We start from the raw sequence: 20,040 nt of genomic DNA, 5'->3' as shown, positions 1-20,040 counted from the left end.
GGACTCACTTCACTAGATTTAATGAAATTGGAGCTAAATGCAATGTATGAAAAAAAACAGACTATTTGACAAAAAACAGTAATTTCACCTCTTCAGTGAATCTGAACTCAGCTTTTAAATATTGAAATAACACAAATAACAAACCAAACCAATCAAGGCGGCAACAGACCATCCGTGAGTCCAAATGACTGATTTCGCCCATGGAGTCTGGTTGATTTGGTGAAACGATATTTCACTTACATAGCAGCAGTGGTTTCCCATCGGAAAAGGCTAACTGACAGCAAGGTAAAGTGGCGAAAATATCCCACTATCCAAGTGTACATTTATACTGATATTGTTTTTTTTTTTTTAGTTGGCTAAAATATGTTTTTTTTGCTGACCCTGTCCACAGCAGTTCATTCCACAGCAGTAGCTTCTGTGCTGGTACTCTCTGCTTCTCCAAACCGGGGATGTGCCAACCTCCATCTACTGTGGGTAATAAGTGATATGGAAAAAAAATGGACCTCAAAGTGTTCAAAGCACCTAAGATTAAAAAAAAAAAAACTTGGCTGATCATGACAAATTGATGAGTCTCATTGGCAAGTATTCATTCATTTGGACCCTCAGCAGTGCAGCCTGATTGAATAAACAACACAGAGGAGGAAAAATGATGTTTGAGGTAACAGACTCCACTATACATTTTATTTTGACATTTTGGCACTATATAACACTGGCAATTGATTAATTAACATGGAAGGAGTTTGTGGCTGGGGCAGGGCCTTTCTGTGCAGAGTTTGCATGTTCTCCTCGTGCCCACGTGGGTTCTCTCCAAATACTCCGGCTTCCTCCCACAGTCCAAAGACATGCAGGTTGATAGGTTAATTGGTGACTCTAAATTGCCCGTAGGTGTGAATGTGAGCGTGAGTGGTTGTCTGTCAGCCCTGCGATGAACTGGCGACTTGTCCGGGGTGGACCACACCTCTCACCCAGTGTCAGCTGGGATAGGCTCCAGCCCACTGCGACCCTTCAAGTATAAGTGGCTACAGACAATGAATGAACGAATAAATGCAGAACTACTACAGTTCTACTATATGATAGTATCTATTAGTTTCAATGGGTTGTTGTGTGACGTCAATCCTCATGTAGTCCGGTGCCCTGGATTCGCAAGTAGGAACTCCTACTTCTGACCTTCCACTTTATTTTTTCTACTAGGGCCTAGGAGGTTGGAAATGTCTGAGTTCTGAGTTCTCTGGAATCCAGCATAACTCAGCTCGCTTGCCGCAGTTGGTAACAAGTAAGATTTAATGTTGCTATGGCTACAAGTTGAGTAGCAGATGAATTTCAAATGATGACTAAACTTCATCCAAACTACATGTGCATTTAACGGTTGTAAGAGAAAAGAATCAAGTTATAAACCATAAACCATGTTATAAACATCATTAACAGATCTGACAGCTCAGTGGAAGCACAACTACGATTACAGACATAGAAGCTCACTGACACAGATATCTGTCACTACCCTCACACACGTACATGGGGCACTACTATATTTCATTTTAAAGCATTCCCATACTGTATTTTAAAATCTAAATGAAAAGAATAATGAATACAACTGTCAGGTCTGTGGACTGAGCCGAGCGCCAGTCAGCTTTACATCAGTGAAGATTCCAGCACATAACTACCCAAAAAATCATTTTCATTTATTTTTGTGTATAGATTAAGAAGCATATGTTCTATTTTCTATTATTTTTGTCTTTTGAGATATTTATATCATTCTGTAGCTTCCAAGTAGTGTTCCTTATGTATTCAAATTCTAACATTCTTATATTGGTTTTCACGTCAAAAAGCTGTTTTCCAAGCCCGTCTATACACATTTTCCCATGTGACCTGACATACATTTCTGCATGATGATCTTTTATTTCTCTTAGTATTTTAGTTTTTTTCATCTTTTTATCTATTCTGTATTTTACTGTCCCTCATGTGATTTTGTATACAATCCTTCTGTCTCTCTGAATCACACATCCGTGCTTGTAGTTTGCTGGATTTATACAATGTCTTGAACAGGGCTCCAGTTAACTCCGATCTGTTTTTATTCTTTTTTTTTTGGACTTGTGTCCGTCTCCGGTTCTCTGTGAACAGTAGGGAGAAAATGAAACAATTACTCATCCTTTCTACCTCTCCTCTGGGTATCCATTCATTCGCTTGCGCAAACACTATAAATCACACAAATCACTGCGAATGCTGGCTGGCTGATGCAAAAGAGATTGAACATCACAGTGTCCCAGAATGTCACTGAACAGAAACAACGCTGCAGATTTATCAGCGATCAGAGCAATGTTCATGCAACCAATTCAGAGTCTGCAGAGCAGAAAAAAAGATGTGCCTGGTAATCTGCCGTAAGTCGTATCAAAGATGGAGCACATTTACTGCCACCACTGATAACAGGTGCTGTAGATAAAAGCATGTGTAGCCTATAAATGTGTGCCTTAATAGGGATCTGTATCAAAGTCTGAATAGGATTATAAAGTGTTTTCACTGGACACTGGAGAGGGAGCTGTGCAGATGGATAATTAATTACATAAATTTAAGATTAAGAATCAAAAATTTGTTCTAATCAGAATTCAGCAAAACTAGACTATATAAACCATATTAAAATAGAGCGCCAAAGTCACGCCCCTTCCGGTGGACCACCATGAGAACTTAAAATATATATCATAATATTTTTTTATTCCATTTGAAATGTGCTACGAATCACACATATGATGTCAATTTGAAAGCTGATTTTTCAAGTCAATGAAGTTGCCATTTGTCAAAAATGTTTGAAGTATCAGACTATGAAGGTAAATAATTAGAAAGACTACACACCCTTGTCACACCATGACCTTCTCCCTCTAAAAGCTCATTTTAGCCGCTGAAGCTACATTGTCATTGTGAGGCTACGTCCTGATACAAAAACACAAATAATTTCTGGCTGATAAAAGCACCAGGAGTCGCTGAATAAAATACTTAAGGTAGGATATTGTTACAGGGGACAGTGATGTTGGTGTTGGTGATGTATATAGTATGAGACAACAAACATGGCAAACAAACATTATATGTGTAATTCTTGACGCAGTTCAAACAGGATAAAAAACTATGTCTCTCGCCTTTGACTCTGTAATAAAATGAAGTGCGGTCAATATCTAATGTGTATAAAAAAGAAAGGAAAATTTTTAACTTTCAGCTGCTCTGTATTCCACAACATTGCATTGTTTGCTTGGCAGCTTAAAAAGTTAACAAATTGTTTAACTGTTTGCTAACTAGCTAAAAAGTTGATAAAATGTTATCATTTTTGCAAGCAAGCTGAAAAGTGACAGTTCAGTGACAGGATGTGCCAGAAATCACACCAGTAATTTGTGCAAGGGATCATGGGGGCTAGGAATAACGTGAATAAAGGTTAAACCTCCTCAAGTGTAAGTTTAAAGTTAACACTGGCTCACACTGAGACAGTATAATAGGACTTAACAGCACTTGTGGGCTCAAAGCACCAAAAAAATACATTTGAAAATTCAAAACCAGCATCTCTTTCCAAAAATCATGACTACTCATGATAATGTGGTTCTGGTAAATTTTACTGCAGAATCTACTGCCTATAGTAAAAAGCACTACAGGCCAGAGGAAAAATATTGGGGTGAACTGTCCCTTTAAGAATTTGGTGCAACAAAATTAAATTCAATCAGAGTAAAAACTGATTTTTAAAGAGAGTTTTCAATTTAATTTTCTTATTTTTGTGATAGTTTAGATATTTAGTGCAATATAATCTAAAGTTAAGCTAATATGATTAATCAGGTTAAAAACAGTGAATCCTTGTTGGTGCAGCCCAAACATACAATCTAATTTTAAATCCTCTTCAAGAGCCCATGGCTCTGAAAAGTGACTAAATTCATCAAGCTGTGTGCAAAATGTGCAGTTATCCATTTGCACATTGAGTCACTGTTCACATGCACAAACCATATGCTGCGGGTTGTTTGCATTTGATAACTCCTAATATGACTGCATGCTGTCACGACGCTTTCCACTTCCCTGTTTTTCCTCTGTGATTCGACTCAAAAATGACTTGATGCAGCGCTGAAGGCACACACACCGCCAACCGCTGGCTTTTATCTTTACACAGCACTTTGAGCTTTGTGTCCCCGAATGAGGCAAGGCAACTGAAAACAGCAGAAATACAAACACCTGAAACGTCTCTTTTGATTCAGACCAATTTGTCCCCCGTTTGTGTGTATGAGAGTGTGTGAAACGGCAAGTGAGAGTATATGAGTGTCGTCACTGAGAGTAACTTCATGCAGCAGCAGGCTGAGTCACTCTGTACACTCTTTCTGTTCATGATCTCCTCATTAGTTCATATTATTGGTCCTTTGGGTAAATATCATAGTATGAGAATGTGTGTGTGTGTGTGTGTGTGTGTGTGTGTGTGTGTGTGTGTGTGTGTGTGTGTGTGTGTGTGTGTGTGTGTGTGTGTGCGCGCATGAGGCAGGTTAGTGTATGTGTGTTTCAGTTTTTTGGTGATTTGAACATTTGTTTCTGACTTTGTGGTGGCGCAAACATAAGGAGGGACAGATTTCTCCTCTTTTTGTCTCTCAATCAGTGTGTCTCTATCTAAGGTTTTATTCTTCTCCATCTTCTATTCTCTCACTGAACACCGTGCAACCCCCTCCATATTTCCTGCCTGACCTCCTCCTCTTCCTCCTCCTCTTCCTCCTCCTCACCGTTGGTGCTCCTCTTGTGCAGCTCCTCTTTGGTGTTCTTGGTGCTGCTGCCGGTCGTCGTCCTTCGGGCAGAGGAGCTCTTGCTGGTGTTCAGCTTCCCGGAGCCGTTGCTCGACATCGAGCCGTCCTCCTCACTTGGCAACCGCCTGTAGTATCCATGGCAACAGAGAGAGGCAAGGGAGTAAGGAGAGAAGAGGGGAGGGCTTGTGAGTCTCTGTGTGTACACAAACAGGGCATCACCTCACAGTTAATACTGGCAACACACCATCAATCAACTTCAGATTTCAAAAAGTTAGAAAACTGACATTAATGCAGTGTTTTAAAATCCAAAGACATCTTGGGTATCAGTCTGTGTTGTATGTGAGTGTGCATACATATAAGTAAAGGACGAAAACAGCATATAATTAATAGAAATGTGGCTAAAAATTAAGGTGATAATTTTGTCTATTAATAAAAACACAAAAAATGTGGGATAACAAACCATTCAACAATAACATTTATTAAAAGCTTATTAAGAGCTGCATCATGAAATGGACATCAGTGAAGCCAGAATCACACTTTTTCTTTTTGTGTTTCTTATTTTTGATTAGCAATTCTTTTCTCACATTTTCTTTTTCTACATCTGAACGCCTCTTTATGGGATCTGGACAATAGGGGTGGGGATTCTGTGAGGTGGAGCTCTGCTGTTGCTGTCAAAATCTCGCCAGGAACTCTGGGAAATGACCACAAGACTCTGATGCCATTATCATTCGGACAGTAGTAGTACTTACAATTATTTCAGTACTCACAACTTATTTTATTTGCATGTCCTTGTAATCGTTTCATACAACTATCCCAACACAATATTCGAGGCCCTGGTAGGTTCATTCACTAATCCATCCATGATACCAATAAGCCAACTATCTATCACCCTCTGACTCTGGTAGGGGGGCACCAGGGTTGCCACTAAGGCCTGTGCCACCCCTCAGGCCCCGCCCCTGGTTGACAGACTAGAGAACAAGAATAGACAGCGACGTCATTGTGACTCATATATGCTAATGTTAGCTGCTAACTACTGTCAAGGGTGGAAGTAACTAATTACAACTTCACGAATTACTGTAATTATGTCTTTTTTGTGTGTGGTGTTTTGCTTGTATGAGTACTTCTTTTTTTTAAATACTTTATTGCCATGATTAAAGTTTCATTAATCCAGACAACTGTTTCTTTCGTGTACATTGCAAAATTTTAAATAACACATACCCAACACAGCCACACAAAAAAGAAGAAGACAAGAAAGAAAAAAAAGATAGAAAGTTTTTTTTTACCTCCATTCACTAAAGCTGGATGCAGCCCCCCTGAGACCCGCCTCCCACTTTGAAAACCTCTGCAGAGCACTATGTAATCTACTTAGTTACTTCTAAATTCAGCACTGACTCCTGAGCAGGCCAACAATTTGAATAAAAACACACAATATACAAGTTCTTTCGTTTCATATTAAGACAATGACAGAAGATGTAGTACGATGAAGTAGTGTGGGATCATGGGAGTTGTTGGTAATGCAAGGTAATGCAATGGAGTTTTATTCACGTTATGTTTGATCATGTTCGCTGACTTCCTTCCTCACTCTCTGATGTATCCCATGCTTTCCCGAAGGTTCTAGCAACTGCACCGTTACCTTAAATACATTACAAATTTCTATAGTTAGAAACATTTGGGATAATGTAAGTACACGACTCAATAATATATATGACGTCTGGTCATTTATAGACATTTAAATGCAGAAATGTTACATATGATTGCTTTAATGTCCTGTAGCAGTCATAGGTTTGGAGGGGTGAATTGGGAGTAATTTAGACTGAAGATTTGGAGAAACAGAAACACCTTTGATTTGTAGTTTAACTTGTACTTGGTTAATATTTTAGTAATATAACAGCACTCATATATTGTAGCTCTTTGCTATATTTTAGAATAATCATTTTGAGTTGCACTTATTGTGAGATGTTTCTTTTCCTTTTTATTTGGGGCATGAATCCAAGAAAAATCTGCTATACTGCAGAGAAAATTTGAGAAATACAGGACAAACATAAAGGACAAGGAGAGCAGAAACAATCCTGATTTTGTTGGGCAGGTTGTTAAACATCTAAGCCCAGATGAAAATGTTGTTGTTCACAATCAGCGTTTTTTTGTCTGATGACAAAAGGAGGACAAAGGAGAAGAACATAAAAAAAGCTGCAGATCTTTTGCTGATGCTGGTGTGTCGAAGGTTTCTCCTTGACAGCCGTGCAAGAATTTAATTTGACCACTGAGACAAATTTAAGAACTTGTTTCAGACAAATGAGTTTTCCTTTAGATCTCACTGTTATCTTAGGACCTGAAGACAAATTTAAGATTAGTGCAATGAGACAAAAAAAACAACGAACATTTCAAGATCTTCAGTTGGGCTCAAATTAGTTTCAAGAGCAAGAGCAAGGAGCCGAATTTAAGTCTCATATTGTTTTTCATTTAAGCTCATTTATGTCTAGAAGACAGGTTATGTAAAGACAAGCTCTTTCTTGAACATCTTCTTTCCTCTGGGAGAGCTTGGATGGAAATAGCTCAGTATGTATGTGTCATACAGTACACACACACTTTACTATAGACGAGTCAATAAATTCATGCAGCAACATATATGAAGAGACATATATAGGTCTTACTCTCTTTATTCTTGCCTAACACACCACAGGCACATACGGGACACACAGACACACACACACAACACATACACTCACAGCCTTGAGGCATGTAAGCCACAACAGCTACACAACATGACAGGCCCGACTACAGGTGGTGTGAGATGCACAGATCAGCAAGACCGGACATTAAAGAGCCACAGGCAAGGCTAACACCCAGCCTGTGTGAACACACACACACACACACACATACACACACACAGTGCAGCCTGCACAGCGGTCAATGGCTGGCAGAGTGAGTGTTAAAGTCGTGGTATTAAGCAAAGAGCCGGAGGGATGGAGGGAGAAACACAGTTTGTGTTCCATGTAAATGTGTGTGGGAAGGCCGCAGAGAGGAGCAACACAATCAATAATCACACTGCTGGAGAGTAACGTTCCACTCCCTGCTTCTCTTCTGTCTTTGTGCCTCACACACTTTCAAGCTCTCCGGTGGATGCAGTGAGCGGAATAAATGTTCTACCTACGAACCCGTCCTTCCACTTTCCCTCGTGGTTAGCATTCAGTCTGCGCCTTTCTCTTCCCTCAGACAGGTGAACAATCTGCAGCTGAAATAACTGCTGCAGTTTATAACAGCTTCACTTGTTTCAGGTTTTCAGCTCACATACTTTACATATTATAATGAATACTTAAGTAGGAGTTCAACTACAGAAATGAAAATATACTTATAAAAGTATATACATAAAAAAGTACCCAAACAATTCCTCAATGACAGTAATATAAGTATTTGTAATTAGTTACTTCCACCCCTGAACAGACCTGAGCAGAGCCAGAGTTAATGAATTTTATTAACACCTGTGCTGTGTAAAAAGTTTTTCTGTGGATGTGTACAGAATCACTCCCTTCTTTATCTTTTCACTCAAGTAACAGTAATGTCATTATCTATAAAATGCTCAGCATTGCATTGTGGGATTGTTGGCAGAAAGAGGGTCTGCCATGGGAGCTACTTTTTTCATTCAACTGTTGTGAGGGCTCTATCTACTGGATGTATTTACACACTCATTTAAATGAAATGGCAAAGAATTCATTTAGAATACAATTACAGAGAGTGATTTGCAGGGGTGGAAGTAACTAATTACAAGTACTCAAATTACTGTAATGATGTAGCTTTTTGGGTACTTATGAGTAGATTTTCAAGTCTGAACTTTTATTTGTTCTTAAGTATTTTTTACACTATGTAATCCGCTTAGTTTATTTTAAAATCATCATTACATTCTGAGTACAATTTGAATTAATATCCAAACCTCTCATCTGCATCTGTGTCACCAGTAAGGTCATCTGATCACGAATGAGCCAATGAAAACACACCAAAAAACAAAACAACACCACCAAAAAAAAAAAAAAAAAGGAACCCAAAACACTGAAGTAGGCACAGATTTGGAATAGGGATGTTAATGATTGACCATTAACTGATTAACTGGCATTAAGAATTTTACAAATTGAAAACATATTAACTGATTTTCAATCAATAGTCTAGAAATGGTGGTAACTGCACCTCATTTGACATTGTGTTGTCTGGCGGAGCCATTTGTTGAATAAAGAATCTTAAACTTATAATGATGAAAAACAGAAAAAAATGAAAAGAAGATCATAAAAAATTAAAACCCATGCATTTTGTATCTGATAAATTATTAACGATTACCCAAGTGTTTGCCTTTTCAACCAATCAGTTAAGGAAAATGCACAACAGCTGCAACCCCAGTTTGGAGCAGTGACTGTGATCACTGAGCAGAACAGAGAAGGAGCTGGGAGAGATTCAGACCAAAGATTTGGAGAAACAGAAATATCTCTGATTAAATAAAGTAATAAGTAAGTAATAAGTAACATTCTAGTAATGTAACAGTACTTGTGCTTGAGTACACACGTTCAGTCTTTGTCACTGATCAAACTAGGCAGGTAGAATAAGCTTCTTCATGAAACGTCTCTCATAGATTTCAGATTACAGTGCACGTTTTGTTTAAAATGGAATGTCGGAGAAACGTCTCAAGAACAGAAAAGCATGATGAAGATTAGGGATGTGCATGATGAGTTATCTAGTCAGTTAAACTTTGATATCCTCACTAATCTACACCATGTAAAATGTACTGTAAAATGCCAGTTAACTGTTAGGTCTATGATGTTGCGCAGCCACTCACATCCCTCCCCAGATGTAAACAAGTTAGATGGGACACGATGGCATCTTGTATAATGAGTGCTGTTTGGCAGTATTCTGATCTAGAAAAGGAAAATAAGGATGCATGTAAAGCCACTAGACTGGAGCAATCAGTAACCACGTTCAGCACAGGCACGTGGATGTTAACCTGCAAGGAGAGCAGGCTGCTGTTGCTAGCACTGCTAACATTTACCACCAAAATATAACACTTTACAGAGTTTTTTCTTACTTACAGACAAGTTCACTGGTCTAAAGCTAAATTTCTGTTTACTCTGAAGGGAAATCAGTCGTAACAAACTTCCAGCATACCATGTTCGTGTTCATGTTCCCCACCAAATGAACTGTAATAATTTTGATGATCCCTTAACTTTTCTTCTAGATTCATAAAAGACCGATATTTTGTTTTGTGACCAAACATCTACAGAACAACGTCCATTCTTGCATCTCCACCGTGCCTCAGTGCAGCCTCAGAGCTGCTAGCTTGTCTGATTTCTGAGTATGAAATATAAAACAGTGCACTTAAAAACATTGGGAGGAAGACAGCAGAAACTAGTTTCTACTGAACTACATTTAGCTCAAAATCAAATAATGTAAGGATCATATTATAGATTTGAAAAAGACAGTCTTGTCTATCTCTCTGTCTTTTTACTCCTCATTAATATACTGAGTGTCCAATAAATGAAGGGGATGGTTATTGAGTGAATGAGGGAGGAATTTCAGACACAGCCTCAGTTTTGTTTTCTGTCTTTTCTTATTTCAGTTTTCCTCTGATTTAGCACACAGAGGCTGAGCATTTGAAGAGGAGAAACACTTCAGAAGTCTTGTTCTCTGCTCAGTTACCTTTATTCAGTCCAGGCATAATTGCATCCTTTGTTGTTGTTTTGGTGTGAGATTTCCCCTCTCATCCCATCGCACTTCATACTACACTTGTTTAGCGGATGAGATACTGCCTCATTTTCTAATTAGTGTACACCCAGGTGGTAGAATAACCTATAATACCTTCTTTGAAAAATGGCTCCCCATAAGATATACGTCTGCGTATATGCAGGTTGGTAAAGCTGATTATCGCACTATGCCAGCTCTTCCAGGATTTTACACTGTCATCATTGTTGCACTGAATGGCTCCCTCTGGCATGGCTATAGCCAGGGTTATAAATATACATGTGTTTATCTTCCTCGGGAAGCAAAGCACAACTAATCCCACCTCCATTCATTTTCGTTTAGTAGTGTGTAAATATGAGGCACTGTCTTGTGTGTCTGAATTAGCATTTCTGTGAGAGGAGCCATGATGCATCTCATTTGTGGCTTCCTTAAGGGAAGTGTCACCGCTGTGGTGGGTGTGTGTGTGTGGGTGTAGCCTGTAGTAGAGAAATATCTGGGGACGGAAAAAGTTTAAAAAGTGTGTTTTCATCATTTTGTTGTCTTTGTCCGTGCAAAGAACAGATTAGAACTCATAATCCCGGTGAAGTCTTTCGGGAATCAGACTGTTTTGCACATTTTTGGAGAATACATTAAAAACTGTGATTTTGACAGATGCTTACAAATCATATTCATTGCTTAGGCATAAAAAATAGAAGATGCAAACAAAGAAGATTAGTGCAGAAAACGTTGAATAGTATAACAAAGACGACTAAAATATGTGGGGGAAAAAACCTCAGCGTTAAATTAAATGCCAAATTGAGACAAATACCATAAAACATGAAGATCAGCAGCAGCCAAACACATCCTACATTTTGCAATATCCATCATCCAGCTTTGTAATATTATATTATCCCAGATGTACAGTAAAATATCCATTAAACCTGCCTAGTTCACTATTCTTTATTCAGTGTCTATGGGGGTTATTGTTTAAAAAGTTAAATTAAAGTTTGATTTGCTTTTTTTGTCCAATCAGAACAGAGGTCTGTCACTGATAAATGATTGGTGGGCTTGGGCTGCATCACAGAAACCTCCTATCTTGTGTCTTAAGATCAGACGAGTTTCTAATAACATTTTTCCCAATTTGCTGTTACAGAAGCAAATTCTGAGTAACTTTAGGAACCCTATCTTATCTTATCTTATTTCATCCAATCTTCTCTCAGGTCAGGAAATCTTTTAGGTCTGTTACCTAGCAACTGACACTACTTTTCTCGTTTCATTTCGGCAACATCTGAAGAGAAATCCATAGATGTTCTCTTTGGGAAATTCACAACAACATTCACTCATGAAATAAAGGAGTGTGCTAAGATAGCAGACTTATTCAAGATTTTGGGAAGTTAGGATGTGTAATACACTTTACTTAAGTCAGAAACATCAGGAACTGTTCTTCTATAACACAGCCCCTGGTGCACATTTCAAAGAACTACGACTACGATAAATGATGGTAACCTTTGTAGCACAGATTTCTAACACCCTTCAGTCAGATTTGAAATTAAGCAGCAGAAACATTCTCTAGTGCTCTCATTTTAATAAGGTACCCACACTGGGTCAGACGAACATCACACTTGTTTTGCCTGAAATCTAAGACAAATTATCTTATACATACATCTTCTCGTAGATAATTATCTGCACATTATCTAATGGATTTGTAAGTCTTTTTCCCCCCCTGAAAGTCAGTCAGGGATGCAGAATTTGGCAGCAAGAAACAATCTAATTCCATGTCGTCTGCATATTTAAAACTGTGTGGGCTAAAGTAGAGGCTTGACATTCATTAGTGAGCAGGGTGTGTGAAATCCACTGCTGCTGATTCTTGCTAATGAGAGGACATTTTATATCCTTACTGAAAATTATTAGAAAATTGTTCATCCAAAAATGTTCCTTTAACCACTGAATCACCTGGGATTCAATGGGTGAATCTTTTACTTTTCTTAACACAGTGATGATACATTTGGATCTCTTGTTGGAAATAATCTAGACTGCTTTATTTTCTGTTTGTTTGGTACTGCTAGTTATACTCCTCTTCATCCATGTACAAGTGTAGCTGCTCATAAAATATATAAAATAACATTTATAATATAGAATTTTAACTCTGTACCCAAATTAAGAATAAGTTTGAATTTGAACCCCAATATCGCAAAAGAAAAAGTACAAACTGAGTTTCAATAAAAGCTGTGTAACTGTTAATAGTCCAGGTGGAAATAAATAGCAGAAATTTAATTTTATTTAATACAATCCACAGATCCACACTGCATGGTTTAAAATTGGAGGTGAAGGCCCAGGTAAGGGTAAAGTTGATCTGACACAACTTCATGAAAAAAGAGAGACAAAACAAAGCTAGTATCAATGAGCTGTACCGCATTTAAAAAATGAAGTTGTGCGCCCACAGGAAGTTGGACAGTCTCTTGGCTAATCTGCATGCACTTTGAGACGATCCCTAACTGCAGCCTGGCAGTTTCCACTCAACTGTTAAATTGTGCAACGTGCTCAACATGATGCTAAAATAACACCTGTGCAACACCAGTCAGGCTTATCCTGCACTGCAGTGTGCAACAAATTTGGTGAAAAAGTTACTGAGGATAAAAGTGAATGTCGAATGTGAACATTTTGGGAAATCTAACTGCCTTTTGCTGCCTTCAGTTCTTGTTCACACTGTGCAGACAACAATCTGGATAAGCTGGATTTCTTTGATGCTGAAAGAAGAACAGAGCACAGATATGCTTTAGATCACTTAGCTCAGCACAGGGCTACCTGCTGCCAGAGCAGGACAGTTATTTGTGACCGGTTATTCATAGCATCTTTTTGCTCAGAGGAAACCTTTCAGCCCACTAGGATGTCTGTGTTAGACAGTGGCTCAGATAAGAGTTAGGCTGTTTATTTTTTCATGCTTACATGCTCCGTCTTTACTTTTCCTTCGCTCTGGCAGCAGCAGACGGTATCAGTCTCATGTATCAGTCGCCGTTAAAATCTCCTCTTATTGTCTCCAAACAACTCCTCGTTAACACTGGACTTATGTTCAGATCATGTCAATCTGTCAGAGTCTGCACTGCTTACTGTCGGCTTCTCTCTGGCTTAACACCGCGGAGCGCAAACAAACACTGATGTCTGGTCCTGCCGTAAAGCTCGCGGTTTTGTTGCTGGCTTGTTCACCGACTCAAGCAGCTGCTCCAGAACTTTGTGGTTCCCCTTTACAAAGCTTCCAGCTGTCTGATCAGCTTGTTATTTCAACTCTGTACCTGGGATGAATCACAGGCTACAGAGATGATTTGAATGAGCAGACTTTGCCAAAACATCATCAAACATCATTAGTACACAGTCTCTGACTGGCACCTCTCTTAGCTATGTGTATTAAAAATGGTTTGTTGCAAAACCCATGAGCAAACCATAAACCTTGAATTTCGTCCAATCCAGCTGCTGGTTGTTCTTGAACTCTAAACAATTTTGAAGTCTTTAAATATGAAAATTTGTGCTTCCAAATCAAATTATAGCAGACAAAATTAAATGTCTCAAAGTTGACCCCCACGACAAGTGAGGAACTCATGGAGAATCATCAACTGACTCTGCAGTTCCCCTCAGCTCTACAGAGCATTTAACATCTTTAAGCTCATTGCTTTGTAATGTATCACTACTGCAACACATCTGTTTTGGTTCAGTCTCACTTGCTGCTGCTGTCGGCAAAATGGCTCTGAAACCTACTGCAAACTACCTGTGCAACACTAAACAGCAGACAAAGTTTGCAACTAGCTGGTGAAGAGAATGGAGCATTTACCAACTACAGAGCTGAGATATTTTTCTCAGGTGGCCGATTGCCAATACAGTTTTGGCTGATTCCAATTTTCAGTCTTTCTCAGTCTATACTACTGTCTATACTACTATACTATAATTGACAGCATACACAAACATTTTTTCCCAACTTTTCTTGTAAATTTAAATTGGATGTTCATAATAAAACACTGAATATGAAACATTTATGAGATACTATTTCCAGCCAGGGCTTATTATATTATAATATTAAGATTATGTACTAGAGACAGACATGGTGCAACAGTTTGCTGTAGTAAAGCTTTGCAGTGAGAAAAACAGAATGAAAAGTTAAATGATTCTGGATGAGAAAACGTTTTAGGAGACACATCAACACAGGTTGTTTATTCTTCAGTCAGAACAGGAGGTGAGATTTTAACTGTCGGTCTGTGAACAGCAGTCTGCTGCTGGCTAACATTAGCATGAAGAGCTACATAGTTTATGGCTGTTCTGCGACATCGTCAGCTGCTCAGCTGTTGCATCTCCTTGCAAACTGTCCATCTTCTGTTTATCCTGTTCTTGGAATCTGTCACCAACACTGACTTCATGCCAGCATGTGTCTGAGTGTGTGTGACTGTGATCAGTGCTTTTGTGGGTGTTATGTTAGGGTCAGTGTTTCTGCTGCGCGCATGATGTGACCATCGTGCAGAGCATGTGTGTGAATATAACGGGCACAGACCTGGACATGTGACGCTGACTGGCTGGACACCGGTCAGGGCCGGTCACGCTGAAAACCTTTTAACTAAGTGTTTCAGTGGTTGTTTAATATTGTCTTATCCTATTGATTAAATTAAATTTGATTGGATCTGCTTTTCTTTTACTGTTTTATCATAAACATCATGATCATTTGCTTTTATGTTGAGCACTTTGTGTTGCATAAATTGTACTTTATTTATAAAGTATCATTATAAAGTACTATTATTATTTAAAACCATTAATTTACTAATGTGTTGCTACTTTAATTTGAATAAAAATGTAAATATTATTCTGATTGAGTTGTGCTCATTAATTACAAATAACACAAGCAATTGCAAGTATAATCATACAATTATGAAATAAATTACCTCGGGGTTGAAGTCCTGGCTGGATATCATCACTTTCACCCTCATTTCTTAGAAATTTCCCACTTTCGTGTGTTTGTTCAATAAGAGGCTCTTATCTTAAGCTGACAGATCAGGTGCTCCTTGTTCTCCATGTTTCCATCTTTATCTTCTGCCCTATCTTCTTTTTTTCCACATCAACTTTAATGTCAAAGGTTTCTCTTTTACCCGAGACACAGTCTGTATCTCAGGGGGATGCAACATTCTCCGCTTCAGTGATTGCAGCCCGAGCTTTTTTCTTTTTTTAAACCATTGTCACTCCAGAGGAAACACTTCAGAAAGGTGCGGCTTCTCTGGTTTCTGCTCTTCTCTTTTAACAACTTCGCTGCTTTTTCCATGATATTCCTCTTAGCAAACATATTTCCTTACATAGAGAAAAGTTGCAGTATGCTGATTACAAATAGCAGGCACACGTCTGTCAAATTAGAATGATTCTGACTGACCATAGAAAATTGGCCAACTTATTTTGTGTCAAAAATAAGTAAATTCTATGCTCATATTGGCACACAAGGCCCATAGTTTTTGAAAATCTACTATAGTGATCCAGAGCAAACAAATGAGAACACATTCAAGCAAACATGTGAGCAAAACTGTCTTACCCTCCTTTGTGTATGTCAGCAGATGGAGGCCTCTTGTTGGCGGTCCCGTCCTGGTGGACCTTCTTATCCAAAGACAGTGACAGTGGGGCGTCTCGTACAGGCAGCCCCAGAACCAGCGTCTCCTTGGTGACGGAGATGGCCTCATCACCCGTTCGACCCATGTGCTTCTTGGCATAGTCAAAGCCCTGGACAGGCTGGCAGGGAAAAGATAACACACACGAGGGGTCAGAAAACAGAAACATTACAGCTCGTAGATCAATCCATTCAGGAAATGTTCAAACTGATGGATTATGAAGATGCTTAAAGTGTTTGTTTCCTAATTAATTGTACAGTATCTGAGAGTGTTTCTTGTATTTATAAAATGGGCTTTTTTTTTCAGTTTGCTTGACCAACAGCAAAACAAGCAGCTGTTACATGAAGCATAAAGCACATGCAAAGACATAGAGAAGGCAGCACAAGATACAGCAGTATTCCACAGCACATCTCTGCTACATATCACAGACTGATAAGGTAGGGGAATACTGTCAGCCAAAGTCACTTACAACTCACAATAATGAGCAATGAGTGACAAAGAAAAATACATAGTAAACTGCAGCTAATGTTGGTAAGACAGTCCCAATGGTATGGAGTCACAAGATTGATTCAACAATCAAAGCGCACAACAGCACACAGATGCACACAGTGTGGATTTTATTTCCCAAGATTTTTTGAGAAAATGTTTAATCGTTGTAAATTGTTTCTTTCTGACATGTAATAACGTTCAGGATAGACCAGATCTGAGCAAAATGTGGCCCACTAAAAAGCTTCGTGTGGTTGGCAAAGTCATCATGAGAACTTATTGGAAAATATTGGAATTAAAATCCAACAGAGACAGTAACATTTTTCTTACCATTAAACAGTTGTCGGGCATTTATTCTGAAAGGGGCCGGTTCTGTTTCCACTGGTAATAATAATAAACTGTATCTTTTATATCAAACAGTAAAACTTCATTCACTCAGCGCCATACATCCATGTTGTTTACATTGTTCTTTCTTTACTGCTGCTGCAACAAGTGTTGCAGTCTGTATTTGGTACCCATGGCACACTTCACATTTTGGACACTGGAAACAAAATATATCAGCCCAATATCCCATCACATGGCAATTCAGAAAGGGAGACAGACAGAATTTCATTACTGTGTTAGCTAACTATTATGTTTTAAGCTTTTTATGCCTTTTTAAATAAAATTAATTATTATATTATATTCATTATAGTATAATAATGTAATATAATATAATAATATTAATATTAATAGAACTTGAAAATGATTTTTATAAACACACAAGACAGAGGAAACTCTCCAGAGGAAATCACCCCTCTGATCAAAGTCAGGATTTATATAGCCTTACAAGTTTCTAATACAATTACAAACACATTTATAAACCCATCTATGTCATTAGTTCTTGATTTATTGTGATTTCACCATACTTTATTACACATTTATTAGCAGGTAACTATGCACTTCTCAACAGGTAACTATGCATTTTGGGTCTAAAGTGTCAGTACTGCTTATTATGCATGTCATGATGAAAAAATAAATAACAGGTAATTGTTAATAAGTGCCTTATAAAGGATTAATTAACTTCAATGAGCACTGTTCAGACTTTAGATCAGGTACCCCCTGAAAAAGGGTTTTAAACAGGTTTAAAAATGACACAATAAGTAAATTATTTAAACTCAATAAATATGTTTGTGAACAACAAATTTTATTAACATTCTTTTGCAGTCTATAAACTGTTAACAAGTTTCTTTGAAGTTCTTATAAATGTTTTATAATCTAACAATAAACGTGTTTATTACACTGTTATTGACACTTCTATAACACAATTAATTACACATATTAATGTTAATAAGCATTTTATAATGGAGTTATTACCTATTATGCTTGTTACAGACACCTTCATATAAAGTGGTATCCTTTTTAATAAATGTCTCATAGGCTGGTTGGCGTTACAACACAGGCTTTCTTTTTATCTTAGGTTTTAAAGGGATGATGTGAATTCTGTTTTAGGATTTACAGTATTTTCTCCTATATGTGAATAAATGCAAGATAGCGAAGCCATGAATGGCACAGTAGCAGCCATGAAGTTGAGATCCTGAGGCATAAATATCTAGAATCTAAGTTGGTGATTGGATTGCTCATTTGAATTGGTAAAATAAACCACTCCACTCCACACTTTTTAATTCAGCATAAAAAACAACAAATGGATTAAGTGTAGCTCCGATCTGATCCACAGCGCAGTCTTCAAAGTGTCACATTTAGATTCTCAGCCCAGCTGAAGTGCTGAACAGTCTGACACGGCTGAACGGATGTCAGAGTTGCTTACAGCTAACATGACATGGTCTCCTGAATATTAAAGCAAAACCTCCAGATAAGCGTTGCTTCCATTTCAGATAAAGGTAATTGGTTGGACCTCCCTCCCCGAACCAGTTTTTATCTGTCTCCAAACACCGCGGCTGGCATAATGAAAAAGTTGAAAAATAAATAAATAACAAAGCTTAATAGCACCTTTGAAGTCAGGGGTTTTGGCATAAAGAGACAAAGAAAGAAAGGCAGCAGAAGACATGTTTTGCTAAGCCTCCAAGGCCTGGACACGTTCTTTGTTAAACTAAATGCCTTTCAATTTGTGGAATTGAGAACGAGAGAAAAAAAAGGAGAGAAAGTCCCTTTTTAGGTTACACAACAAAGCAGACGAAACCCTGATTTTCTTTTTCTTTTTTTTTTTGCCTCCACTTTTTCTATTTTGAGCAGCTCTAAAATGGGACGCCTAATGCATTTGATGATGCATGCTAAATTCTGAGAGCATGTGAGGTTAGGCAGCGTGGGCTTTCGGCTGACGGCATTGTTAATAATTCATCAGTCATACACACCGCTGTGCCATCAGCCAGCTCCAACACACGTGGCTGCATCCGTGGACGAGCGTCAGGAAATTGATACACACACACACACACATATTACAGCATGATTGTATGGATTGAGTGTGTGTGTGTGTGTCTGCACACATTCTCCAGCCTGTGAAGTGATGTATGGTGACAGTTGTGACTCTATCGTGTGAAAGATGTATAGAGAGTGCAAATGTTAATTTGCCTATGGCCTCATGCTGTTCACAGCTTTGGGGGGGTTAACTGTGCGTGTGTGTTAGTTTATGATGAGTGGGTAAAGGGCAACAGCCGAGGGAGGAGGGAGGCGCTGCTCCAAACACACCCCTCCACCAATCTGCATTGTGTGTATGGATTACTGAGGAACAAACATTAGCTGTGGCGTCGGGGCTGTTGAACTGAGAGACCACCTGACGCGCACTGCACATGGACAGTAATAGATGCATCATTCAGTGGCTGATGGGTAATGGCTGTCATGCACAGAGACAGTATGGATTCTCAGAAATGACAGAGCCGTGGGGCGTAACCTTGAAAACTGCGCCTGACATTTCACGACTCGTGTTTTACTGCACTGGCTCAGGGTCTTTCTCTTCCTCCGTCCGGTCTTTTCACACTCGCACATCCCTTTTTCCTGTTTGTCCCTGCCTCTTCTTCTGTCTTCCTCTCTAATCCTGCCTCTTCTCCCTATCTCCACCACTGTCAGCATGTTGACTGAACAAATGGCCATCTTTCATCTTTTGCGTGAGCGGCTCAGTTTAATGAAGACTTTGGCTGCAGATGGGGCTTGTGGTACAGCGTGAGCCTCTGATCAGCCTGTCAGAGATGGATCCATTTAAAACGGTGACGGAGCAAAAGAGTGTGAGAGAACACACAGGGTCTGACTGTTTCTTTTACTTAAAGATGCCATGTGAAGTGACTGTGAGCGCGACCCCGCTGCACCGCCAAATTATCCACTCTTATTTTCCTTGCCTGCACCATCAAACAGAAGCTTCTCATCATGTCTAATTTTAACTCAGAGCAACAGCCAACAGCAGCATGATGAGGTACAGCAGATGGATGAGATATGCTCTATTCCCCCTGTGGCCATATTGATTTAAATTCAGCTCTAGCAGGGTGAATGGA

The 20,040-nt window shown here is 38.8% G+C and overlaps 1 protein-coding gene across 3 annotated transcripts in view; it reads right to left on the bottom strand.

Annotated features, from left to right (window-relative positions):
• Nucleotides 1–20,040, bottom strand: part of kiaa1549la (KIAA1549-like a) — a 167,539-nt gene that overhangs the window by 32,678 nt on the left and 114,821 nt on the right. For all 3 annotated transcript variants that reach the window (XM_084734596.1, XM_084734595.1, XM_084734597.1), the window contains 2 exons: nt 16,000–16,193; nt 4,728–4,873 (listed from right to left, as the gene is read on the bottom strand). In XM_084734596.1, the coding sequence (XP_084590722.1) occupies nt 4,728–4,873; nt 16,000–16,193 (340 nt within the window). The remainder of the gene's footprint in view (nt 1–4,727; nt 4,874–15,999; nt 16,194–20,040) is intronic.

The sequence above is a fragment of the Lutjanus erythropterus genome, chromosome 13 (assembly GCF_056507025.1).
Source record: "Lutjanus erythropterus isolate fLutEry1 chromosome 13, fLutEry1.hap2, whole genome shotgun sequence".
In the NCBI taxonomy this organism is placed as follows: Eukaryota; Metazoa; Chordata; class Actinopteri; order Lutjaniformes; family Lutjanidae; genus Lutjanus; species Lutjanus erythropterus.
Note: the sequence above shows the minus strand (reverse complement) of the source record. Positions and strands in the feature narration are given on the sequence as shown.